A 27469-nucleotide genomic window follows, 5' to 3' on the forward strand; every position below is an offset into this window, starting at 1 on the left:
CCAGATTATATTTCTTCCCTCCACGTTCAAAAGGTATTTCTGCAATTAAAAGCAGTAGTAGCCCAATTATTTCTACAAGTAAAAGCAGTAATAGCCCAATAACAACTTGCTAGCATTCTGACTTTTTTAGTTCCTTTCATTTTCCTTTTCTGAACAAGACAGGCTGTTGGTATTTTAAAATAATTTAGTTCATTTACTGCTCCTTATTTTACAGTATCAGCTCAGCTAAGCTGCCAGAACTGAAAACCACAACAAATGCAATAAAGTCATCCTCCAAATATCCCAATTTCCACCTGCATGTGGTCTGTTGTCATCAGCAATGAAAGCATCAATGATGTAATTTTTGGAAAACCATTTCAAAGTATATTCATAAATAGGTTCAAAACTCTCTAGTTTGCAAAGGAAGCCAAGGGGCATCAAGAGTCTTGATAACACAGAGCAATTCTGGGGTGCCAGGGTAGTATTTGCATCTGAAACCTTAATTTAACAGCAGGTAAGAAGCTCCTTTATATGGAAATTTTGACACTGCTAATCAGCACACACAGAACTGATATTGTACATTTTGGAAAGAAATGGCTTTTCCCATCAGATGACACAAGCACAGCTTTAGCCATAAAGGTTGGATGGCTTTTCAGAACAAACTGTAAAATATCAGATACCCGTAAAATGAAAATATAGACACTTCCCACAATTTTATGCACAACCCTGAAAAGTAATTTATGATGGTGTAGATTCCTCAGCATATTTGAACAAGGAAGACTATTCCTCAGCATTGCACCATTAGTCAGGGCAGGAAAAATGACACAGGCAGTTCTCTAGTCTGTCAGGATCTCACAGGACTGATGAAAGCAGACAACATACACCTCATCACCAAGCTGGCAGCTGATAAAAGTGTTGTAAACTAAAAGCAGCAAAGCATTTGATATTTATTTACATGTCACCTCGTTTCATAATGAAAGTCTGTACCAGAAATGTTACTGCTTAACACAAACATGTTGGATGTGCTTAAGTACATAACGTTTACCTGCAATTGAAAAAGTGGTGCATTGTTAAGTACACAGGAGTTATGCTCAAATAAAGAGTCTTGCATTTGTTTTTATGAACCAGATCCTAAATTCAGGGTGTCTATAATGAGTAACCTGGGCTAAAGAAGGATCTAGGATCAAAATTCACAGTTACCAGAACTACATCCATCACCTTGTCATTAATTTACTTACAGCAAATTCATTTTCAGGGTCAACAGATCCTTTTCTGACTGGCCTTGAATAGTGGAACCGCTGCACGTTGTTGGACTTGTAAAAACTGGAAGGTTTAAAAAACACTTTTGTAAAATACAGAACCTGGAAATTAATGGATTTTGCTATAGCAGTGAAATATTTCATTTTGAGTCAGTTGAATTTTTAATTAAAAGCAAATTTACTGCTCCGAAAAAAAGTACTTCACTGAAAACTCAGGAGGAAACTACTTCATCTATAAATCACGGTCAACACACAATATTTTACAATTATTAAGCTTCAGCTTGTGACTGGGTGTATTTTCTGGGTAAAAAACCCTCCAGAACTTCCAGATTAATGTTCAAACCTACAGAAGAAGGACTAGAAGAGATTTTTCCTCTCCTGAACTCTTGTTCTGGCACAGGCCCTGCTTGTTGGCTTATCAGGGAGCATAATGTTGTTCAAGATAACGGACTGAACAGTGCAGATATCTCCACCTGGACTGGATCACAAGTGTTTTTTCATCCACAACACAACAAATCAGTTTAATCATATCCCTGCTCACAATGCAGAACAATATTTATTCAATAAAATAAACAAATGAAGCCATTAATGACACTTTTCTTTGTGATAGATAAGAAAATGTATATTGTAGAGGGGGACACCAATGTAAAGAATGTCTTGCAAAGTCCTGTTATAATCTATTCTATTCAGCTAATGATTTTTCTCCATCACTGTGAGCACATATTTTCACTGAACTTGTAACCACTTGGTTTTTAACACTGAGTAATTTGAAAGAACAGGGACTGAGGAGTTTTAACTGAGTATTTTGCTGTCCACAGAAAAGTCTCTCCCTTTGGGTTTTGGGGTTTTTCTTAAAAACTAATTAAATTTAAAGCCATTTTAAGTAAAAGCTAATTTTGCAGAGAAAAAAAAATAAATCTTAGTAATCTCTTATAATAAAAATGAGCCATGTTTTGGAAGCCCAGAGAAGCAAACAAACAGAGAAGCCCCAAACAGCTGAGCTAAGCAAACCATGGTGTGTTAGTTCATAGGAACCCATGATTTGTGACCCAAAGAGCTCAGATTATCTTCATCAGTAAAGAAAGAAACTGGAAAATGCTGCCACACTGAGTCAGGTCACTTCATACAGTTCCATCTGAAAGGACAGATATTTTGAAGCTCTTTGATAGAATAAATGCACTGCCATCAACTAATGTAACTAACAATGTAATGGCCAATAAAGTACACTCGTAACAGTAAATCCCCAAGAGCAGATGGAATCAGCAGTTTGGTTGAATTCTGCAGCTGAGACAAACCATTACAAAATCTCCCATCTGAGCAGAGATTCTGCTTTATGTGGAGCACTTCACCACATAAAACTGTCACCAGCTCAAAGTGGGGCTGCCACTTCTCTGAAATCCAGTCCAACAGGACCACATTTAGAATCTGCCTTTCAGTCACTGATTTAAAAATGAATCAAGTTGAAATTGGGACCACAGTTTGTTGTGGGGTTTTTTGGGTTGTTTTGTTTGTTTTTTAAGGGGGAATGTTTGTTTGTTTGTTTGTTTGTTTTTAAATCCTGTAGCACAAGACCTTGTGCTTGTATCTGCTTTACTTAGGTGCACGTGAGGAGGGGATTCTTATTTTTCCACCCTGAGTCAGCTGCAACTTCAGTAAAGATTCTCCAGAGAAGGCTGCAGGCAAAGGTGACAGCTGGTTTGGACACAGCTGTTAGCCACTCTGTTCTCAGAATACTTTGGACAATTCATTTCCTTTATTCCTTTACAAAAGCTTGTCCGCAATGCCAATGGAAACAATTTGCCACCATGCATTTTGCACTTGGCAAGACAAGCCATAACAAGATTCTGTTGCACAAGAGCCTTCAACTCAACCACTCTCGTTGCCAGGGACCTCTCAGACCCCTCTCTCCATCACTTGTCTAAGAAGATGTGTTGAAAACTCAATAACTTCCACCCAAAGCAGAGATTCCACCTCCCTGCCCTGGAACCAGAAGTTATTTCTTCAGTGGTAGGTGGGTAAATGTTCTTTCATGGAATTCCTTGGGAATATACCTAGGACAGACTGGACAGAGCCCTGAGCAACCTGGTCTGGTTGAGGATGTCCCTGCTCGTTGCAGAGGAGTTGGACTAAATGGCCTCTAAAAGTCCCTTCCCACACAAATGATTCTATGAATACGTAACTCAGCAAATTAAGGCAATAAAAACTCTAAGATTCATTGGCAAAATAATGGTTTTCAATTTAGGAATATGGTCTAACTCTCATTATACATCTATTACAGAAATCCACTTACTTTATAATTTGATCAGGTACTGCCTTATTTTTGAATCTGGGCTGCTCCTCCAGGACTGGCTGCACTGTAAAACATTGGATATCTGAAATTGTGGAAGTTAAGGGCATGTTATTAACAGCTGAAACACTGCAGGCTGCAGGGGAAATAAAAATAAAAATAATAATAATAAAAAAAGACATTTCCTGATAAAAAATCTGCAGTGTTCAGGGTTTCATTTGTGGAGTTTCCTTAGCCAAAAAAGGAAAAATCTGTCAGTAGTAACCAGTGAATATGTATTAATATTAACTTTGAACATATTTTTATTATTTACTGAGCTTGAATATCTGCAGCTGAATTTATCACACTGACTCATTCATTAAATTTTAAAGCTCAGCCAACTTACAAAAATAACATCAACGACATGTGATGTTAACAGTTTCACTGTTTAGCTCTAGGCTTGCATAAAGTCATGATGGTTAACATTTCATCTTTGAAATCTGTAATGGAACAGCCCTTTTACTTGAGATTTCCTTTTCCTATGGAAGTGCTATTTTTTAAATCTGACTACTGTATTTGTAAGTAAATACATCTCATTCTTACATATTTCAGCACATTTGACTCATGCCCCCTGGGTAGATTCTGTAGCTTTTTCTTCAGTGCAGAACCAGTGTGTATCTGCTGTTAGTTGAGATTAGAGGAGCAAATTCTACCTTAAAGACTGAAACATGTGATCCCCAAAACAACCAATTAGTTAAGACACAACACAGTCTTAGGAGAGTTTGGCTTTCAAGCTTAATGTACTGTTTTAGATAAACCTGTAATACTCCCACTTCAGTCCCAACAGTGTTGAAAGAAAGCAATATTCCCTTTCTCTTCCAGAAGGTTCCACCAAAATAGATTCAAAAGAACATGTGAAGTGTCACAACATTACCTCGGAAACTAATAAAGGAAAATCAACATGTGAAGACAAATGTCCAAGACAATGAGGTGATCTCATATCTGCTCAGTCAGTAATGATTTAAATTAGGAAAAAAACCCCATGATCAGAGTTCTTGTAAACAAGAATAATTTGGGGCATCCTAAAAGTTGGTTAACAATGTTTAGGAGTTAATTTTCCCAGGAAAATTTCCAAGAGTGACTTAAGGTATATTTACATTGCCAAGAAATACAGGTGGTCCCCAAGTGTGGTTCCAGTCAGGGCAATGTTCAAGGAAGACATGAATTTCACACCAAGGGACAACAGCTAAGAATGTGAGCTGAGAGAGAAGTTGCTGTTTTTAAACTCGGCCAGTTCAAGTGTGTGTCACTGGTTTTGCCATTTGAAGAAAATAAAAGGTAAACCATATATGAACTTCAATGAATTTTCTTCCCTGAAAGGGTTGTCAAGCCCTGGCACAGCTGCCCAGGGCAGTGGTTGAGTCACCATCCCTGGAGGGATTTAAAAAACTTGTACATGTGGCACTTGGGGACATGGTTTAGTGGCGAAAAAGGTTTATGGTTAGAATCAATCTTTAGGGTTTTTTCCAACCTAAATGATTCTCTGATGAATGAAAGAGACAGACTCCTTAGGACTGTGAGAAAAACAAGGGCTGACATCTTAGAACAAGCCACAAAAGACATGAAGGACATATAAGTAAAACTGCAAACAGAGCTGCCACGTTAATAAACTTCCACTCTTTTTAGGAAATTACTGTTTCACCCAGACAAATTTCTGCTAAACCCAAGGTTTCTCCAACCCCCTCTTCCTTCTGTTTTCAAGGATACATTGCCCAGGAGAGTTTTTCACATCCTCCCCGGGAGCTGCCGTGGTGTTCATCTCCTCTGCGCTGGGGAACTGGCTCATCAGCTGCGCCTGGAAATCCTCCCTCCTCTCATATTCCTTCCCACGATAGATGAACACTTTGTTCTGCAAGGCATAAAGAGCTCATTTCTGGGGCTCTGTGATGCTGAGGCAGAAGTTCGAGATTCATGGTTATCAGCACAAACACACAATGCTCTCCAGATTTTGGAATGAGCGTTGCTGTTTTCTGAATATGAATCAACCACGAAGCCAAACACCGCTTTGACCAGGTGCTGGAATGCAGCACTGACTCTCCAGAGACCCTGGTCTCAAAGTTTTATTATTCAGAGAACAGTAACACTGGTGTAATACTAATATAGTTCACTATTTTTTCCAGGGTTTCTAAGGCAGCTTTGGCTTTTAAACGTGGGAAAGCAGGGTCTCTTGTTGCTTTTCAAGTGTGAAGAAAGCTACCCTGTTCATCGTTCTGTGTAAGGATTACTTTTTTAACAAGAAAACATCAAATATTCAGGTTAGTTTTATGCTCTGAGCTCATGCACTACTGTGATTTAAACAAAGCAATGACCTTTTAAAAAACTAAATAAATTCCAGTTGTGCATGACAGGTTTCTTGAAAAAGCAGACCTTTTGGAGTCCTGATTTCTCTTATGGTAGTCAAAAATGGAGAAAAGTAAGGAAAACACAGTAGATTCAGTATATGTTGAACAAAGCTAGTTCAAATTTACCATAATTGTCCTAGGATAGAAACAAGCTGTTGCCATTCAGGAAAAAACTAAGAGCAATACAAGACAGTTGGTATGAACATGTCAGCTCAGTGCATGTTAGAGATCAAAAAAGCAGTGTTAGCATTAGTTATCATGAGGAAAACAGGAAAACAAAATAAGAAACACGAATATCACACTGACCAAATTCATAGTGTATTCACATTTCAAATCCTATACACACTTCTTGTCCTGCCAGCTCATGAACCAGAATTGGATAGTGAGGGAGCCAGAATGTTACAGGTATTTCCATTGCAGCTGAGAGGCAACAGAAAGCTGAAACTCCTGTCAGTTCATGGTGAAGAGCACTAAAAATACCAGCCATGAGTGAAACAGAATTTTGGATTTAGTTTGAACACAAGTTAATGACATTCTACTACTTATCAACCCCCTGTGTGGAGACTCCTCTGAGAAATATGTGCCCATAAGAAATTACATCATATTGCTGCATTTAGCTCTCCTCTACCTCCTTCACCACATTATATATCTTTAGTTTCCACTATCAAACTAAGAAAGAAGCAACATAAAAGCATCTGAAAACATTTCATGCATATTCTTACAAGTAGCAATTCAGATTTTATCTGCAGTCCTGCATCCAAGCAACAGGAAATCCAGGGAAAATATCTCCAGAGACTCACTTGCATTAGTAGAGTGCACTTGTATGTTTAGAAGCACATGAAAATAGGGGGAAAAAAGTAGGAATTTAAACAAGTTTACCCGTAGAAATGTGGGGAATCCTTGGCCATAATACCCAACAGCAAAATAGTCTGGCTTGGGTCTCAGAATTTTCATGATGTTTTCATAGAACTTTGCTTGCTGAATCTGAAAGCAAAACCAACTGTAATTACTTGTTTTGGGAGGTTTTATCTATTAATTTTTAACCTCTACAGCAATTATCAGTTGAAAAGCTACAGCCATAATCAGCACACACAGGACACTGCTGAGGGACATTAAATATTGTTTACATTTAAATGCAAATATAGCAAGTAGATAAATGTGTATAGCTTCAACTTTAATATCTGATCTCAGGCTTATCCTTGATTTAGTAGTGTGAGAAGAGAAAAGCAAACACCAAAGTCACACTTGGCCACTGGTAACATTACTGAAACAATACATTTGGAAAAATCCCTGGCCTCAAATATTTCCCGAGGTTTGGCTAAACTCAAATTCTTGTCCAAGCCTCATATGAAGGGCACACACCACGGAAAGGGCTCAGAATGATTTCTGCCATAAGGTACCATTTAGGTGTTATGTTCGTGAGAATGCAGCACTGCAACTTAAGTGGAACTGACAAAACTAATGCTTTTTATTTTATGATAAAAGCAGAATTTGTTGGGAGAGCAATGGAAGCTTTCTTTTCAAACAATCCTGCTCAGGAACATCATGGTTTGATTCCCATGGTTTCTTTGTGGAAGATTCAGGGATATCTATTGTATGAGCCCTGAACATTTGTTAAAAATCACGCAAGCATGGAATATGGGGAGTAGGAAAAAGAAGGTGTGGGGGGGACAGGATTCTTTTTAGATTAATTCAATTTTAATGAAAATAAATAACCGAACATTTTATCTTCCTTCAAAATCTTACTTCTAGCCTTTGGACCTAGTTCTAGTTCCTTGTGCTGTGATATTTTCCCACTCCTGATTAGGATAGAATTCTTCAGGCTTGTCAAGATTCAAGTTGCTAAAATTTAAAGGAAAATTTTGGAGAAAAAGTTTGTCTAGGTGCTTTTTCTACCTTAAAGCAGTACAGAGGCCTCCAAACCTTGTTATATTTCTTTTAAACATGGCCTTTAAACTGCTCTAACTGTTTATTTAATCTACAGAAATTCAAAATGCCTCAATAAACAGATTTCCATGCAACTTTAATCAACAGGTCTTTGCTGTTCTCTCTTTTACCATTGGACTGTTACAGTGAAACAGCAACTCTTCATCAAATAGATTAAAAATCTGTTGTAGATAACAAGCTCATAGGCAGCTCTGTCATTTGATAACTCAAAAGTATTAATTTCTGTGATTGAATTAATTTGAAGACCTGTATATAATCTTACCAGGTTTTGACTTAGAAGTTCATAGTCGAAAACTTCCTTTTCATATTGCTCTGCAAGCTCCTTGCATAAAGATATGGCTTCTTCCCACATCTGCAATGCAACCACACATTCAAAATGTAAATCCAGCACCAACAAACAAGTTTTTAATGCATCACAGTTTAACTACACTTTTATTGATTATGCTCTCTTTAAAGTGCAGTCATTTATTAACTGCACATTTAGAGTGGAGGACTCGAGGCAATCATAAACTTTAGGAAAGCAGATTAATGTGAAAAAATAAAAGTGTTTTATGATTCATTACAGGAAGGAATAAGTAAACCTACTTTATTCTTAGAATAAGAATCATATAAGATATATTAAGAAGAGTAAATCACTAAGGTGATAACACCCAGAACACACCCCAGCACAGAGATGAGGGGACTGACACCTGTCACTCCTTGAAACACCATTTTATAAAACATCCTGCAGTGTCCACAGCTCTAAGTACCTTGCACATGACAGCTCTCCCAGTCAGCTAAAAACTAAGTCTTAAATTGCCACTTGCCCAGAGCAGCAGCTTCTTTCTTTCCACACAATTTAAGGGTTGCCTCTGACAAGGACCGTGAGGAGCTGCAGGGCTGCACTGGAAAGACCAGGACAGCTTTTCTCGTCTGATGTGGGCACTTCATATAAGCAGCACAAAAGTGGTTTTAAAGCAGCTACAAACTCCCTTTCTTGAGGATATTTCTCAAGTTCTGTCAGGTTTCTCACCTACCCAGAATAAAGGAGACAAAGGGCTTTCTGAGCACGACTCTCTGCTGATTTGAGGACATTGGGGGTCACACACATCAGGCCTGTTTCCAAACATGTGCTCCCAGGTCAGGTATTTCTTAACCTGGCCCGTGGGTTCAGCTGCTGCAAACCTCCCCTGATGTACCTGAGGAGACCCTGAACACTGGGTGCTGTAGACCAGAAATCATGAGGATTTGGTTTTCTTGGCACGGTGGGTGGGCACTGCTACACACTGTAGTTGCTTTAGATACCAACACAAAACCCTGATGTCAGGGTTGACAGCAAGCCTGTCAGCAGCCTGGCATTTATCAACAAAGCAGTGGACATAAACCAGATTACAGTATACCCCTGAAAGGAGGAGAACACAGCATGCAGAGGAATGTGGACAACTTTCAGAAAGGAAGAGGATGGAGGACAGAAATGGACTTCCTGTACTTTCTGCAAGTCATCATGACTCCATAGAAGCTGTGTCAGCATGAGTTTACTATTTTTCAGCCAATCCTGATTTATTTATACACGAAGACACTAATGGTAGACTGACATGGATATGGCCTGATGTGTGTGTACATGAAAATACCAATAAGTAAGCTGACAAGTGTATGACCTGATCTATGTGTACCAATAGTAGGATGACATGTATATAGCCTGATGTATGTTTATATGAAAGTACCAATAGTAAGTTGACATGTATGTTGTGTTAAAAGTGTAAATGACTGCAGCCTGGTTCAATGAAGATCCTTCTTGCTGTCCTGTCCCTGCTTTGAAAGAAGATTCTATGTCACATTGGCCATCCTGACTTTACCAGCAACACCCTGAGGCACCAAAAATTTCTACCTTCTGAATTATAGGAAGGGCTTCTTCTCAAGAAGAACTAATGAATTGCCTTCTCTCTTCTCTTCGTACCTTTGGCCGCAGCTGAATAAGACATAATGACTTAAAGGTCTTATTGGATCATGAGGTTAATTATCCAGCACTGCAGAATTTTTCCCTGCTTTCTTTCTTTGTTTTATTTCCAAAAATCTCTTGTACTGACAGGTAATTTTATTAACAGTTGGGGTTTTTTAACGTTGAACTAAACCAAGGTACTGAACATCAAACTGCTACATTTTAGGTTTGGAATACAATCCTTAGTTTTCTCTGAAAAAATATGTCCATTTTGAACTGTCTGGCTTTCTTGGAGATAAGGACTAGAATGGTCTAGAAATGGAATCTGTGTAGTCCATATTCTTTTCCTGGTAAAGGTAAGTACATTCAACATTTTTTATTGCATTTTATTAGTGCCTGGCAAAAATGCATGTGACAATGTGTTGAAACATTAGCCCTCTTCCTTTGTGAATGTGGTTATTGAAAGAACATGTTCCTATGGGAACAGAGATTCTCTGGGAATAAGCCTTCAGGACACAGTTTTTACTTGACCCACATTTCAAAGAAGCTTTTCTACACAAACACTTCATACAGGGCACATTCATCCAACAGTACTATCCAGAGTAGCACAGCAAAGAGAGATTTGGCAGGGGAGGAACTCTGCAGACCTACCTTTCCTTTGTCAAAGTACTCTATGATCTTTTCATACAAATTCTCTTTCAAGTGTCGATAGGTCTGCGAGCACTGGAACTCTGTTGACATGACTTGGGGTGCACACTGTTCATCTGACCACTGGGAACAAGAACACATCAAAAACCCCATGATTTTGGAGCTCAGCCTTTCAACCTCCCACCAGGTCTGGTTCCCTGGGTTCTTCTAAGTGTTTTCTTCCCAAGCCTCTTTTATCCATCCACAGAGAAACTGGGAAAGACACTCAGAATGTATTCACTACCTCTTCAGCCAAGTGCTGTATTTCATGTGATAGCCAGGACCAGACAGAACATTTAAAAACCTGTGTTCCTTCCTTCCCCCTGCCTCCCCCTCAAAAAAAATTAAGATAAAAATCTGTGTGAGAAAAGTAGTTAATTCTGTTTCACTGGTGTCATCTTCACTGACTTGGTTTTCATTTTTTGCATTAAAATATTTCTCATACTAATATTTTTGTTTACAACAATACATAATGTATTTCTATGATCAGGAAAAATTAAAATGAAGTCTAAGCAAAATAGCACTTTGGAAAGCCAAGTGTACATGGTTCTGCACTAAAAAAAAATTTCACTAAGTAATCTCAGATTTTTGCTGAAGAACATTTAAATTTGGAATAGAAATTCCAAATGGAAATTCCATTTGTAATGGAAATGCATCTTACTGACCATTTCTATTCATAATGTCAGCTACAATGAGAACAAACATTAGTTGTAGTGAAAGGCAATTACCAGCTACAAAAGAAAGCCAACATAACTTGATAGTGTGACCCGTATTCTTTAAAATTAAAAGTTAAATGTCCCTCTGTGACAGCTGGAACAAATTGTGTTTAATTGTCATAATTGTTACATTTAGGTTAGTAAGAAATGAGCAAAATGAACACCACAAAATGTTCTCACTATAAAGAAAAACTATTCTTGCTACAATATTTAGCTCTAGAAATATATGGCTCAACAGCCTATTGAAAATATTTCAATAATTAATATTAATTTTGTATGACCTACTGCAGTATTTTTAAGTAGAAACTTGAATACCCCTATGGAAAATAATTAATATGCAGTAAGTCTGAGATTAAGGCAGTCACTTTAATATATAAATTTGAAAACTGTGAAAGCTTAATTATATATTGAGTTTAGAAGATCTAACCTTCAAGAGCCACGTATGGAGCAGAAGGGTATATGCTGCTTCCGTGTAATTCTCACAATCTAAATGAAGATCTCGCAATTTATACAAATACCTGAGGGAGGAGAGAGCAAGAATTAGGCTGGGTATTGGCATGACTGGAATACTGAGTGCCAAAATGTTCTAGATAAGAAGAAACTCCACAGATGTCCCACAGTCACTGCCCAGAGAGACTTCAAGGACACTGAGGGGGGTTAAAGCTCTGTGCATTTGTCCAGACTTTTCTGTGTTCTTTTGTTCACAAACTTTGGGCACAAAGGGAAGAGAAAGAGCCACCCTCCTTCTATGAACTGCTGTCAGCTCCACCTTGAAGAGGAGGAACTATCAGACTCAAGGTCTAAGACAGCTCTGAGTCCACTATTCCTGGACTGTTAAGACAGTTGCCTTTCTCTGTAGCACTTCCCACATATATATCTGAAACCACAACAGATAACACAGGGTAAAGGAGAAAATGGAAAATACCAGCCCAGAAAGGCAGAGCCAGTCCCTGTACAGCTTGGGAGGAGAGTTGTTCTAAGCTAAACATTCCCAGTGTTCTCCTTGATCCCTAGGGTGGCATTGCCAGCACAACCACTGCCCATCATGGGACTCAGGCTACACATCTCCAGCAGTCAGAATGGAAAAGTGCATCCCATCCTCTGTGTTTTGGGACACAGGAGCTCCAACACTTTGTTGTAGCAGTTCAAGGCATTCCCATTCCCAGTTGTCATCCCAGCAGAAAATGTTTCCCCCTCAGCAACGCCCACAGAGGGAGAGTTATTCCCCCAGGCCACTCCAGCTCACAGCTCCGGGTTTAGCTCTGAGTCACCTCATTTTTGGGGTGCTGGGCTTTGTTCTGCACATTTCACAGAAGGACAGGAGAGGCAGGAAATGAGGAGTTTTGAAACAACAAGATCTGCTGCAGCTTACGTGTAAAACTCTTGGAGACAGTGAGAGGCCATATCACATGTGAAAGAATTGCCAGTGCAGCTTTAGCTCTCCCAGAAAATGCCTCCCCAGTAACCCTGCTGGGTGTAGTGCTGCATATTGGAAGAGACTGGGTTATTCTACAAAACTTGAATGCTTTCTCTGCCATTTTAAATGTAGGATACACTCTCTCTCAAATCTCAAATCTAGCTGCATTTCTTTAATTTTAAACAATAAACAATGAATGTTGAGTGATTTGATCAACTAGAAGTTAGAAAAAAATGCTGCTGCTGAGTACACATCATAGATTCCAAATTGCTGGAGGCTAAACAAACAGTGCAGTGAGAATACAAATGAGGCCAGGGCTACCACAGAGTCACTGAGGATGGTAAACTAATATTAAGCACAGAAATTCAAGCACAACAATAAAATCAGAATTCACAAGAAAATACTGTTGCCCTCTCCAAAAGAGATCTAACAGAACAGCTGTCATACCTGATGTACATCTCTTCACGGTTGATGTCCTTGTAGAAATTCTAGGGACACAAAAATTTAAGTTATCTCCTAATATATTTTAATAAAACAAAAGAAAAATATAGATATAAATGTATATGCTGAGGTTTTGCTTTTCTTGCTCATTGCACAGCCTAAGAAATAGATTATTTACAGACTATGTGAAGTTTAAACCTGGAACTACTACGTCAATTAATATTTTAATTAGTTATATGTATGTGTTATTATATATAAATAGATATACTTCTAGTTCTTTAACAAAATCATTAGTGAAAGTTTTGCTGTAGAAGAAGAAAATATACTTATCCAAATGCGTTAACATAACAAACCACATACTCTGGCAGAACCTCATGGCCAGAAAAGCTGCTATGTGTTGAAGCAGACATGTAGCACTGTAAATACCCAGCATTGTTGTGCAATACCTCTAAAAGGGGCCAATTCCAGGAATAAAGCCCATTATTTTGTCACCATAACGTGTTTGTAGGTGTACAAGTTGCTAAGGCTGTGCAAAATGTATGACCAGAATTGTCTCCTGAAGAGTTGTGGGAATTTATACCACATTGAGCAGCAACTACTGAGGAACAGAGTATGTGAGTGCAACACTTTAAAGGTGATGGAGGTTCCTCCTCAGCTCTGAGGAGTTCCCTGGGGCAGGAATCTTTGTATGACATATCCTTATTACAAAAGAGGAATGGAAAAAACCCACAGGACCAGATCGGAGACTCAAACCTTCTTGGCACCTCACTGAGAGTGTCCCGAGGTTTCTTCCCCACATTTAAAAACTGTTGAGTTGCTGAAGCTGCAAGTGGGTTAGTTCCTCAAGCCCAACTTGAATGTGGCAAAAACCCACTGGCATGTTAAACCCATCAAAAGGTACAGGTATGTGAGCAGTATAATTCCTGATTCACCCACAGAACACAGGGACAAGAAGGAAGGATATTGAGGTCCTGGAGCAGGTCCAGAGGAGGGCAACTAGGCTGGGGAAGGGACTCAAGCACAAGTCCTATGAGGAGAGGCTGAGGGAGCTGGGGCTGTTCAGCCTGGAGAAGAGGAGGCTCAGGGGAGACCTCCTCACTCTCTACAACTCCCTGACAGGAGGGGGGAGCCAGGTGGGGGTTGGTCTCTTCCCAGGCAACTCTCAGCAAGACAAGAGGGCTCGGTCTTAAGCTGTGCCAGGGGAGGTTTAGGTTGGATATTAGGAAGAATTTCTTTCCAGAGAGGGTAATCAGGCATTGGAATGGGCTGCCCAGGGAAGTGGTGGATTCTCTGTCCCTGGAGGTTTTTAAGATAAGACTGGATGTGGCATCAGTGCCATGGGCTGGGAACCGCAGCACTAGTGGATCAAGGGTTGGACTTGATGATATCGGAGGTCCCTTCCAACCCAGCTGATTCTATGATTCTATGAAAACCAAAGAAGTGAGGGGATGTTGCTTTCAGACCTATGGATGCATCCATGCAAATAGATATAAAACCCTCTTGCTTCAGGATTCATGTCACTACTGAGCGTTGTCACTCACTGCTGTCGCCAGGAAGATTTGCCTTCACCTTATTAAAGGGATTCTGAGGCTTTCCCTCTCCTCACCCAAGGATGCCAGGAGGGAACCTACCAGCAGGTTCACGGTGCAGCTCATGCGGTTGTCCTTGCTCTCGTCGTTCATCACGGTCCTGTAGTCCAGCAGCTTCTCCAGGAGGCCTTTAACGAGGCTGACAAACCTTTCCACCAAGTCAGAAATGCCAGGGTGCTCCTGGGCACAGTCCTTAAGGCTGCAAACGCAAAAAATGTTGGTACAATTCTGTGAAAATCAGGGACCCGTCAACCGAAAAACTGTTTGGACCTGAAGGCAAAGACTGAGGTGGGGTTAAATCAACTGCAGAATGCACTGGAAATTCCCTTTCTGAGTTGGTAATTTAGATATCCAGATGACAAGTGGCATATAAATCAAATATAAAAAAGAGAAACATTTATTTTTCCTGTCTGAAAATGATGTTGAATTCAAGGGTATGCCCACAACTTCAGGACAGAGCAACTTACATCGGTGTTATCACAAACTCCAGTCTCTGGAATGCCACACTATTGCAACAAACAACATTGCAAAATATTGTAATAAACACTGTACCTTACTCTCCTCAACATAAAATGCAACCTATTCCTTCTTTTTGTATAGTTACATGTGAGTAGAAATTTCAAACTAACAAAATTTACAGTTTTAGGCTAAAAAAGACATTTACTAACAAGGCCTCACCAGAGTAATTTGCCCTTGAGAAATAAGGAAAACCAAACAATCAACTTTCCACAGATTGAAAAGAGCAGCTCGATCTCTTTTGATAAAAATAGGGGAAAATGGGTTTTATAGAATGGCATCATCAGATTGAATTGACATTAACAAGACATTAGCATATACTGTTTCTACAAAGTGCTAAAGTGATTTAGGAGTAGATATTTCACTTTATTATCAGAGCTTTGTTTTAAAAGTTTAACTATTTGAACACCAGGAAGTGATTACCAGCATCTCACTAAGGATTATTTTCTTTCTTTACTTGAGAGCTTGTTTCCTCTGCTTAACATCCTGGTTTTCCACTGGGATTCTCTCTGACAAACTGCATTTTATACATATATATTTATATACACACATATATACATATATTTTCACGTATATATTATAGATGCATGCATTGGATCTGGCAGAGATGCAGTTCATTTTCCCCAAGGCAGCCCTGCTTTATATTGGTAGCTGGGAAGGTTCTGACCTCTTAGTACTTAATTATCAATTGTGATATTCAACTCATATCAACTGAATATCAAACATCATTGTTTTCAAGACACCCAGGTAAAAAATTAGCTTATTACTAATCTTTAAGTACGCTACTAAAAAATTATAAAGTGTGATGTTTTAATTAATTGTAGAAATTTTTTTTTACTCCTCATAATTCTTTAAACCTTCTTCAGAAAATACATATTTATATTAAGTTCAGTTGCAAAGAAATCCTGGAAACTCTAACCTAGAATGGAGCCAGGCTCAAAGTTCCAACTTAAGCAAAGTAAAACCAGCACCTCAAGTTTATTCCTTGGATTGTACAACTCCAGTGGAGTTATTTTGCTGACACAGAGGGAGGGTGTACACGGGTGTCTGAAAGAACATTTATATTGTACAAGATGTGGTGAACAGAGGCTGACAGATAAAACCCAAACACTTTAATTGCTGCTGTCTAATTAGTCTGAAACAACAGTAGAAATATTTAAATAAGTAACTGAAATATGCCTTAAATACACTACAAATTGAAGGTAAATAATAAATACTGAAGAACTGACAACTGACAGAAAGGTTGGAGCTTGTTAAATTACATTTGTGGGAAAGTAGGAAATCCTCAGAACCATGTAGGAATATTATACAGGAAAAGTGGTTGTTTTATGTATGTGAGATCAGAAACAGGGTGAAACACTAACAGAGGAAAAGCACAGTCACCATTCAAGTGGTTGTTAGGAATTTTTGCCACAGGTTCCCCTGGAGTGACAGCAAGCAAGGCAGACCTCTGAACATCCCCTGAGTGCACAATGAACACCAGACATCACATTTCTTTCCAGTACAAGTAGAAAAACATTGACATAACCCACAAGCTATTGCTGGGTCTCACCCAGGACATAACACATAACTCCAGTCACCAAAGAAAGGTGAACTGGAGTGCACATAAAGAAGAACTACAAAAAGAACAGGAGAGAGGAACACCTGTCTCTTGAGGGAAGATTTAAAAAATGTATTGCTCAGCTTTGTACAGTAATCTCAATAAAAAGGACCATAAAACTTCAAGAATTTTTCTCCCCAGAAAGGAGAAAGAAATCTTTGATTTTTTGAACAGAGCTTGAAAAAAAATAAAAGATTTAAAATAAAAAATATTTTTAAATAAAGATCAAGAAAACAACTGAATAACATGGGGGAACTGGAGAGCTGCCAAATGTTGTTTTCTGTTGTGCCTATATTAGTAACTAAAACATGCCAAAATTCATTTTCTGAGCCTGAGGACAAGTGGCATGGCACCACAGAGCTACATTCTTCTGCATTTCCCCAAAAAGGGCAGCCCTGTGTCCTCTGCCCATTGCAAACAGCCTCTCACCTGTCCTAGATTATCCCAGATTCTCCTCCTCGGTGTTGTCTGGGACAGCACTCACCAGCACAGCTCAGAACCCCACCTGGGGCACACTAACAGTTAGGACCAGGGACAAATGCTTAATTAAACTTCTGCTGAACCTATTAATTTCTTGGGAATCAGCAATTTCCCAGCAACCCACAAGTGTGGGTGAATGTTGGTCCCACAGGTGACCGCCAGCACACCAGACAGTCACTGACTGCTGCTCCATGTCTGCATCCAGGTGGCACTGGAACTGTGCAGGAATGCAGTTATGGGAAATCAGCTGATGAAAATAGGAACAAATGAATAAATGGGGAGCCCAGTTTAACTGGGTTTCCAGAAGGTGACAGAGGCATGACACTGAGAAAAGCAAGTAAAGCACTTTAAAATGCCTTATTAGTGTAAATAAAAACTATTACAGAGAAGAAATTAGCTCTATCCTGGCTGAAACGGGGACAATAGGCTATAAAGAAAAGTGTGTAAAGACTAATAGTGGGGAGAATATTTGATTATGCTTGAAAGCTGTATATAGAAATGCAGGTCAGGTATAATTTCTTCATAAATTAGCTAAAGCATGAAATAATGAAAAGCAACTAGAAAAATCATTTTGATGAGCAAAACTACTATTCAAACCAGGTGTACTGAAGCACTGTGCTGTTTCCATTCCTTTGATGAAAAAAAAGTTGCTGAGATTTTACTTTAAGTGAGGTTATCAACCTGTTAACTGGGAATAATAACATAAAAACATATTATTAAGGCATTTATTCTTATGCTCTACTTACATGGACTCAAACAACTGCATGTAGTGTTCATCCCCTCGTCCTCCTTCCACCTCGTGATCCAACTTCAGAATGATTTCATTTTCAAACTAACAAAGAAAGAAAAAATCAAACCACTCAGCAGCTATCCAGAGGTCAAATGCATTTCAACGTGGCATGGAAAATGTACCTCTGTAGAGTTATGTTATATATTTGTACACGTGAACACACTGAGAGGCACAGAGAAAGCGTTAGTGGAGACCTACAGTGAAATAAAGCTCTGTTGCTTTACATCTAATTATCTAATTATTAAGAGCTCTGTAAAAATGACAGCATTCATTACTGTGCTAACACAGCAACTTTGCACGTTCTTCTTTCATACAGAATTTCACACAGTTGTCCTACATGAATAATTCTGTTTCTCCCTGGAGAATTTCTGTGTAATTGAGAGCTTTGGCAGACTGGGATCCAGATCATCCTGTCAGAGAACAGGAAACCTTTCACAGTTGAAAGAATTACTGTAGTATTTTATGCGAGGTACTTTCAGATAACTGCAATGCACGATTTTTTACCTTACTTCAATATATCCTCAGCGAAAGGTTCAGCCCAAGGCTACAGAGATGAAAACAGTCCTTCCCCTTAGAACACCAAACAGGTCACACATGTTTCCAGATGTGTTGTGGAAGGGACAACTCCTTCAGTTGTGAAGAAACATGACATTCTAACTGCAAACATGTTGCTACCGGACCTTCCTTCAGGTAGGTCATGATTAAAACTCTCCACCCAGAAAAACTACTCAGCATTTTTCAAGAACAAAGGCCAAACATTCCCCACTGTTCTCCAGCATCCAACCCAGATCTACTGTCCATCCTGATGCTGCAAACTGCTCTTTTACAGAACACTGGAGTGGGTGTTGCTCCTTCCAAGGAGCTTTGAAACAGCATCTTGAGCAGGCAGACTTTGACACTCCTCACACAGAGAGCAAAAGCCTGGGTGCAGAGAAGCTGGCAGAGCACATACATTCCTCTCTTCTCTGGAAGGGGCAGGGAGGAAGGAGCCACTTCCACCACTTCATATTCCTCAAACCAAGTCGAAACAACAAAACCAAAACCACAGCACTGAATGCGTGGAAACAAAATTGTTCATGTGATCGTAATGAAGCCCCAGACAGATGAGCTTCAAACAGAGGGAGTTAAACACATCCAGGGGGTCAATGTGACACGGGATCCTGGATCCAAGTTGTGCATACACCACACCATGGCACAGATAGGCCCCTTCTCCAGCCCAGCACCAGGGACAGCACAGCTTCAGGTGAGTGAGGAGGAAAGAACTGCTCATGAAAACGTGAATAGAGCTGTTCTAGATGGACATGGAATGGTTCAAACCTTTGATGAAGGGGAAAATTGAGAAAATACTTTGCTATTTATCACCCAGTGAGATGCCTCCATAGAAAAGGTCATTGCTGAGGGTGAATTTGAAGACCTGTGCATGAGGAACATCAACAGCAGCACTGAGCAATCCAGGATTTGAGCAGAAATCAGCAGTAAATGTGGTGCACTGAACTCCCCACTGCTCCTCAAGAGACCTCATGACTTCAGATCTCAGAGTGTCAATTTAAGAACCACTTCCCATAATGTTCTCAGAGAAAACTATAAATTGTTCAGTAGAAACATCAAGCCCGTTTTCTGATTTGAGTAGAAGGACTTCTACATTAGCACTATTTCTTAATTATTTTGATAGAAGTGTCAAATAAGAAAGGGCCTTATTTTTTCTGTAGAGCCCAAAAAGGATTTTGGTTTGTTTTTCAACTCTTGGTCCTGTTACTTGCAGGTTTTGCTGTCTCTGTAATTAGAATACAAATTAAAGATTGCCTGTGGAACAGTACATACTGTACTAATACTAGAGAATAAAGAGCTATCATTGAAAAATAGCTTAACAGGAAAAATAAAATTACTCTGTCTGGTGCAGACAGAAAAAGAAGTTTAAAGGGCTCTGAATTAATTCCTATGTGTGAACAGCATGTGTATTAGTGTTTATATATGTATTAGTAAAGTGGGTAACATAAGTGCACGGCAGTTTCAGGACAAGGAAATATTAAACAAAAACACCCAATCCATCCATTTTCTAGAGCTGAAGCCTGTGGATTTACTGCAGTAAGACAGAAATCTGTGAATTTAGTGCAACTCAAGCACCAGTTAAAAACTGCCCACCTCTTAAATCCTTCCTTGTACTTATTCAGGAGGTAGAGAATTGATTACTTCTCGAACAGGCAATAATTTCACTTTGCTGGATCTGAACAAAAAAACTCTTTCTAAGCATCTTTCCTGCAGTTTCTCAACAAGCTGCAAAAAAAAGAATCAGTTGCTTGGATCAAAACAAGTAAAAAAGCTGGCAGAAATATAGAATTGAGTTTTAGTGTTTCTCTGCCAAAATTAAGCCCTGGAATTAAACACTCCCCTAACTTAACCAGAGCATGCCTAAGTGTCATTGGCACCAATTGAGCTTTAAACTGCTTATCTGTCTAATAGATCCAAGGAATCTGCAGAGCTCTGAGCACACCTCAATACCAAACCAGGAGCAAGTCCATGCTTTCCACATGGAAGCACCAGGCCACACAAATTTGCTGCTGGGATGATCTCACGACCTGCTGAAATCTTTCTGCATAACAAAGTTTCAAGAACTGGGAGCCAGAAATCAGGCTATTTACAGCAATGATAAATCACGGGCACCAGGGGGGCTTGCTGAGATAAAACACTTATTTAGTAACCTGGGAGAGCTCTGAGCTCAGAGAGACAGGACACTGCATCAGGAGCACTAGGAATGAGCATCTGTCCTCCAACAAATCTGTGAGTCCCAGAACATCCCCTCAGCCAGCACTATTTCCTGACAGTCCCACAGCAGTCAGGAAGGAAAGCAAACACAACAAACTTCCCCAGATGGCTCCAGCAATTGGCAGAACCCACGAGAGATCCTCAACTGAAAAACCCAAACACAAACAGAGCGACTTATTTGAACAAAAATATAAACACAGATGAATTAATCTTCCCTAAGCCAAGTAAAATCTGTAACTTAAATCCTTGTTTATTTCAATGATATTTTCATTTACTCTGCAAAGAGCTAATTTTTTTTTTAAGTTTGATTTTTTTTGTGTGCTTGTTTGCTTATTTGTTTTGTTTTTTTTTAAAGCAATCATTTTAAAGCTCTTGGCCTCAGATTACAGTTAGAACAAAGAGCACGAGGTTGCTTGATGAGATGTGTTTTGCTTTCTGAAGCCTTAATAAAATGCACACCCTGATCCTTCTGGGAAAGGTGGGTCACCAATATTTGGAGGATGGGGCTCCTTTAACACCACATGTCCAACACATGAACAATGAGCTTCCCTTTATATATGAAGGAGAAAGGGATGTATTTGTTGGACTAATTCTATCCACAGGCACAGAAAATAACTTGGATAAACTGCCTTTCCAAGATTCCTCACTCTCTGAGCTCATGACAGACAGAACCCTGATGGCTAAAATTAGTAGGTAATAATGACTCCCTCTCTACATCTTCAATTAAAGTTAAAATTATAAACTTACATAACAGTGCTTGGAGTGAATGGAAGCTACATGTGCAAAGCAGAAGAAGGGATTGAAAGAAAATGTCTGACTGTGTCAAACACCTACGTATGGATTCCAACCTGTTAAACATATTTGTATAACATGTCATTCTTAAGATAACCACAGGTGGAATTTTGCTTTTCTCTGTGTGCCCCCCCCAAAACAGAGCCCTGTCCTGGTGCTGGCCCAGCACAGGCCCATGAAACATTAACAGAAACAATCATTTTGGGAAAGGTTATTAAATCATGTGGGAGGCACCAGACAAGCTCTGGTTCCAGTGCTGGTACAGGCTCAGCTCATAAAGATGTTTCTGTTTGTGAATTTTTTTTCCCCCTCTCTCTCATTAGAGAGGATTAGATTAGAAATAAATTATTTATTTCTAAAGTTCTGCAAAATTGTGTTTTAACTGAATGTCATTCTGGGCTCTTGAGTGCCACAGGCACTCTGGAAATAACATGTCATTCTCAAAATTTTATACTAAAGCTTTCAGAAAATATCCTTTATGCTCTAAATGTCAATTTGCATATACAAATTGTGCACTAGCAAAAGCTAGAGTTTGTGTGTTTGTGCCTCCAATAATCATCCATTCTTATTAATTATTTGCTCATTTTAATGAAGATAACAAGAATTTTAAACCATAAATCTTAATGTGTTTTTCCTTTAAAATATATGTTTTCAAAAACTTACCGGAAGGGCTAAACTTACAGAGTCAAGTTTATTTATCTTAATTAACTCATCCATGGGAAAGGAGAGAATAAAACTCACAATTCCTGGCCAGTAAATGATTTGCAATTCCTAAAGCAGAACATTAGAATCTAATGAGATTATGAAATAGTTAATGATAAAAACTATCTCTTTACTCTTAAACTGCAGTAAAATGTCCTTGTTCCTTGGCCCTGTAAAATACCACCTGAAACTTATTTATATTGGCCTGAGAGGTTGATTTAAGGGTCACTGAAATGTCTGGCACCTCCCAGGCTCCCAAGCTGCTGCTCCCGTTAATCGGGCAGTTTGACTGATGAGTTCCCGGGATTTCTGCTCTGCACAGATCCCTGGGTCTCTCCCAAGGGATGAGGTATAAGCCATGAGCAGGAAAACATTTTTAAGACAGCAAATATAGGACTACCAGGACACGGAGGGAACAGATGCACAGAGGCAAAGTGGTTTTTAATCTTGGCTTTGAACCAAAAGCTTTGCGCTGTGGAACACAGACCAAAATGGAAATTCCATCTGCTCATTTGTTCCACACTTGGTTGACACAGAAATGCCCCAAATGATTTAAAGTATTAAACATAGCTGGGTACACGAGATATTTATATTTACATGTGTCTGAAATGATGCCTTTTTGTTTGTCACTTGCCCTTACACAGATTGGTTTGAGTTGATTATTTGCGTAACTACAAAGCCTGAATATTCAATGGAAAATGTACTGGGGAAATTTACTCTGAAACACAGAATAAGGTGAGTCCCTGCCCAAAGAGCCTGATGAGAATGGAGATGTCAGATAGGGAAGAAACCAATGGGTACTCACTGCCCAGGTAGGCACAGCAAGCAATGACAGGAGATTTAGATTAAAATTCCAAGTGCCCTCTCCCACCATCCCTATTTCTATTCCATCAATCAAAAATATTTCATACTTGTGATTTAAACATTCTTTTTTCTTTTCAAAATGACTGCAGAGAACACTTCAGGAGTGTCAGTTTTTCACAGTGGTCATTTTTCTCACAATAAATATTTAGAAAAGTTAGAGTTCCCTGGGAAATGTGATAATGTAGAATTAACTATTCATTACTACTTCTGTGATGTATGCTGTACTAAATGCTGGACATTTTGGCTTATCAATATCTCACAAGGAAGGGGCATAAGGAAAAATTTAGATTACAGAGGATCCCCAGAGGTCATTTAATTCTACCTCCTACTTAACAAATGTAAGTCTTGTTGCTCAGAAGCTTTTTCAGTAAAACTCTGAAAATTTGGATTAAGATCCTGCAACCTCTCTGGGGCCCTATTGCAGTGTCTTATTGCTGTCATTGCAACAAAAGTTATACTTGAGTCCAACTAAATCACTCTGGAGAGCCCACACTTGCTGCACAAAGCCATTCCTTTGGTTCTTAATACTCAGGATTTGACTTTCTGGGAGCAGAAAAGCCCACATGACACACATTTAACCAGAAATACCGAGCACATGATATTTTAATGCCTTTTCACACGGAGTGTTTTTACTTACCTTTTTGAATTCTGCTGTCCTCTGATATTCACACAGCATCATGTCAAAGAAAATTGGGATCGTGGCCTTTCGGAGTTCAACTTCTGGAATGAGAGTCATTTCCAAGATGGGTCCGACCATCCCAGGAATAAAGCAGATTTTGTTCTGGCCTGAAGCAAAATGACAAATTGGATATTTGAGTTGAAAAAAAGTACTTTTAGGAAAGCACGTAGAACATGCAATCATTTAAAGCACTGTTTAAGTCATTTGTGTTGGTAAAGTCTTACAACTCAGTCACTCCTGTCTGCTGGGAGAATGTGAATGGACACTGTCTCCTTCCAAAGTGGCAGAATTCAGTGCCAGGAATGGGCATGAACACCAGCTAAGTTGACATTTTTCAGTGAACACTTCAGTTTTTCAGCTTTTGACATCTCCTTATAAATATTTAGAGTAGAAAGTAATAAATAAACCTGAGAGCTCCCCAAATTCTATCAGTAGGAGAGATCCACACAGTAATGCCATGCTCTGTAACCTTTCTGGCTTATGAAGGAGAAAACCATTACTTGCTTTCACTTCTGAATAACATCAGACATTGCAACCAATAAATCAAACCAAGCAATGCATCAGAATTGCAGTAAATAGAAGTGATCAGCCACAAGATTGTCTGGAAACTTGTCAATTCAAGTGTATTTCTATTTCTGAAACCAGATGACAGTCACCTGCTGTTGGGCCAGCTCGGAACTGTGAGATTTTAAAAAGCATAAGTCATTAGTTCTTAGCAATTCCCCTGTAGAACTCTCCCAGTTTTCCTTCGTGCCCCACAATTCAGTAGTGCCCCAGCTGGGCTGGTCCATTTTTTCTGTGGCTTTCACAGAAACTAATTGAGGTTGACAAGGCTCAGAAGGTCTGACCACTCCCACATGTAAGTAGGACCAGCCTCCACATTTATTTGGGGTCGGTTTGGGGTTGGGCTCTTGCTTCTTGAGGGTCCTTTCTCCTTTGGCTGCAGGCAACAGATCCCTCCAGCACCCAGAGATGAGGCTCTTCCCACCCCTCCTGAGCCAGACTCACAGCCTGACTCATCCCAGGGCACTTCAAAGAACAACAAACCCATTTTCTCCTGGCTTCAAGAAGGCTTTTCCTATTAAGAAAAACTGAGAGATTTACTTTCTACTAAACTATAACTGTTCTTCCCTTCTGGCTCCACGCTCCAGGGCTGGCCTCTGCCAGTGCTCCCTAGCAGGGGGGGTCACCCTCCATATGCTTGCCCAGACCATTCAGCATTTGTCCCCTTGTCCCAGAGCTGCTTCCCTGTCATCCATTTCTTTGGTACTGTGTACACGGAGCAAGGTGTCATTTAAATTGACCACATCAGCCACCAACACCATTTCTTATTATTCATCCAGCAGGAAGAAATGTCCTACCCCACGCTGGTATCTGAATATTTCCTTCAGATAATGACTGAACAGTCCTTGAAGTTGTACCCGTTGTGCTTCTGACCCCCACTTGCCACCTGCAGTCATCACCTCCACTCCTTCTGTTCCCCACAGAACTCTCTTGTAGCACAATTGTTGGATCAGCTGCCAACAAGCACCCAAATCTGCAAAAAAACCTTAACCAGGTCCAAGATGTTCTTCAAATGCTGCTCTGCTGTGGAGCAGACCAGCAGCAAACTCAATAACCTGTGCAAGAACGTCAATACTGCCTGAAGCTTCTCAGGAGATAAATATATTCTCATAAACAATTGTGACAAGACTTGTTCCATAACTAAGTATTCTGAGTCTGATGTTCCTCTCTTGTGAGTGCCACATTGATTTTCCACACAGTTGCCACACAAAAGTTTTCCAAGATAAAACAAATATCCTACAGAAGTTCAGTTAATAAGAAACGATCCCAAAGGAGTTAATGAGAAACTCTCAAAGGAGGAGCAGCAGAACGTGGCTGGACAGGAAATATAAAAACACTTTGGAATTTTAATCTAAACAGATTCTGAGTCCCCTAAATTCTGGAACTGTAGGTTCAGGCTGAGCAAGAACCTTCCCAGGGAAAATCTATCCAGTCTCAATTTCCACAAAATAAGGTTTCTGAAATCTGATTTCAGGCACGTTTGAAATCTGAGAGAAGGTTGTTCTCTTACAGATAAAAAACTGGCAGTAGTCAAATGGTCTCTCATGACAGTTCCAAGCTTAATCACAGGAGTGAAAACATATGTTAACTTCAAATAGCAGAAATATTTACAAAAGCACTTCATGTCGGATATTTTTCAATGAATCAAGAAATATGAGACAGATTCAGTGGTCCAAGTACTCACCAAGTTTGTACCACATGTCACGGATGGCAAAGCCAATTAAACGCCTCATATCTCCATATCTAGGAAAAAAGAAATACAAAAGGTACTTTTGTCATTACCTTTCTTATCATTTTGCTACAAAATTAAAGATATAAATGAAATATACATTTTTGCTTACTTGTTCTGGATTTTGTTGTATTTTGCATGGGAGAAGTTCTCCAGTTGTAGTGAATCTTGGGTAATAAAAGCCACAGCCAAATGAAAGTAGTTGTTCCACAGCTGTAAATTGAATATAAGGAAATTATAATAATTTTGAGGAAAGCAGGAATAATATTAAATGATGCATAATGCAGAATAATTTATGAAACCAAACTATGCAAGCTATATGAGATTTCTATATTGTGCAAAGATGTACATCATTAGTATTATGCAATTAGCAGAAAAGCAAGAAAGATGAATTTTAATAACCACTACTACACATTTGCTTTTAATAACAGAGCAGCTGAATAAATATTGCTAAAAAAAGATCCACAGGAGATTCATTAGCCAACAACATTAAACCCTGAACCAAGGCAGGACTGGGGAAACACATTAACACTGGTGAATCTTAACTTGGAGCTAAAGGCACCACTGTAATTACACTGCATTTGAGCACCACTTCAAAAAGCATCTACTGTCTCTTCTTTGGATTCTAATTCAACCAGCATTTGTATGAAATTCCAATATAGTTTGTGAAGAGCTCTCTACATGAAAGAAGGACAAAATACATCCCTAAATGACTATTGATGTCATGTGCTTGAAGAAGATGAAACCCTCTCTCACTTCCAGCACAGAATCCTTCGTTCCTCAAAGCAAATTACTTGTTCTCCAGACAATCAAAGTATTTCTCACATGCTAAAGATGGAATGGGAAAAGAGAAACTTCACTAGAAAACATGAATTTAAGGAAGGAAATACTATTTTGAAAAGCTTCTAAGCAGTCAGCAACAGCTTCAGACACTTAAAGACGTGGCTCTATCTGAATAATAGTGGTAGGTGTCATAGAGAGATATAAAGGCAATGGTACATATATTTAGTGGTAATTTAAAGGATTGAAACAAAACTTGTAACAGAGCTCTTCATTTTGTATGGTCCAATACAACCCGGGGTTGGGAACCCACACTGGAAATATGATGTTCCATCAAAAACCAGAGTGACCTCTGTCCTTTATAGCCTGGAAACCTCTAGTGTGCAAATAACCAGGAAAAACAGAGACTGACACAAAACCACACATGGAACCACAGACACTTCCTAAAGGAATTATTGTCTATAATGTGTAGAAGATCCTGCAGTTAATTTATTCCTCCCTTTGAGGTTCAACCAAAGCTCTCCTGAGCAGAGCTGATAATTTCAAAGCTGGCCCTGCTGCAAACACACCAACTCAATACCATCCTCAT

At 39.3% G+C, this 27469-nt stretch overlaps 1 protein-coding gene across 2 annotated transcripts in view; it reads right to left on the reverse strand.

The window, feature by feature from the left end:
* DOCK2 (dedicator of cytokinesis 2) overlaps window positions 1-27469 on the reverse strand; it is a 164339-nt gene that overhangs the window by 12732 nt on the left and 124138 nt on the right. For both annotated transcript variants that reach the window (XM_027682716.1, XM_027682715.1), the window contains exons 31-43: window positions 26213-26313; window positions 26056-26114; window positions 23766-23914; window positions 17964-18049; window positions 14664-14820; window positions 13039-13079; window positions 11602-11692; window positions 10423-10542; window positions 8116-8205; window positions 6786-6890; window positions 5272-5413; window positions 3529-3610; window positions 1218-1302 (exon numbers count right to left, since the gene is read on the reverse strand). In XM_027682716.1, the coding sequence (XP_027538517.1) occupies window positions 1218-1302; window positions 3529-3610; window positions 5272-5413; window positions 6786-6890; window positions 8116-8205; window positions 10423-10542; window positions 11602-11692; window positions 13039-13079; window positions 14664-14820; window positions 17964-18049; window positions 23766-23914; window positions 26056-26114; window positions 26213-26313 (1308 nt within the window). The remainder of the gene's footprint in view (window positions 1-1217; window positions 1303-3528; window positions 3611-5271; window positions 5414-6785; window positions 6891-8115; window positions 8206-10422; window positions 10543-11601; window positions 11693-13038; window positions 13080-14663; window positions 14821-17963; window positions 18050-23765; window positions 23915-26055; window positions 26115-26212; window positions 26314-27469) is intronic.

Source organism: Neopelma chrysocephalum, unplaced genomic scaffold, assembly GCF_003984885.1.
Source record: "Neopelma chrysocephalum unplaced genomic scaffold, ASM398488v2 Primary Assembly neopelma1_63, whole genome shotgun sequence".
Taxonomy (NCBI): domain Eukaryota; kingdom Metazoa; phylum Chordata; class Aves; order Passeriformes; family Pipridae; genus Neopelma; species Neopelma chrysocephalum.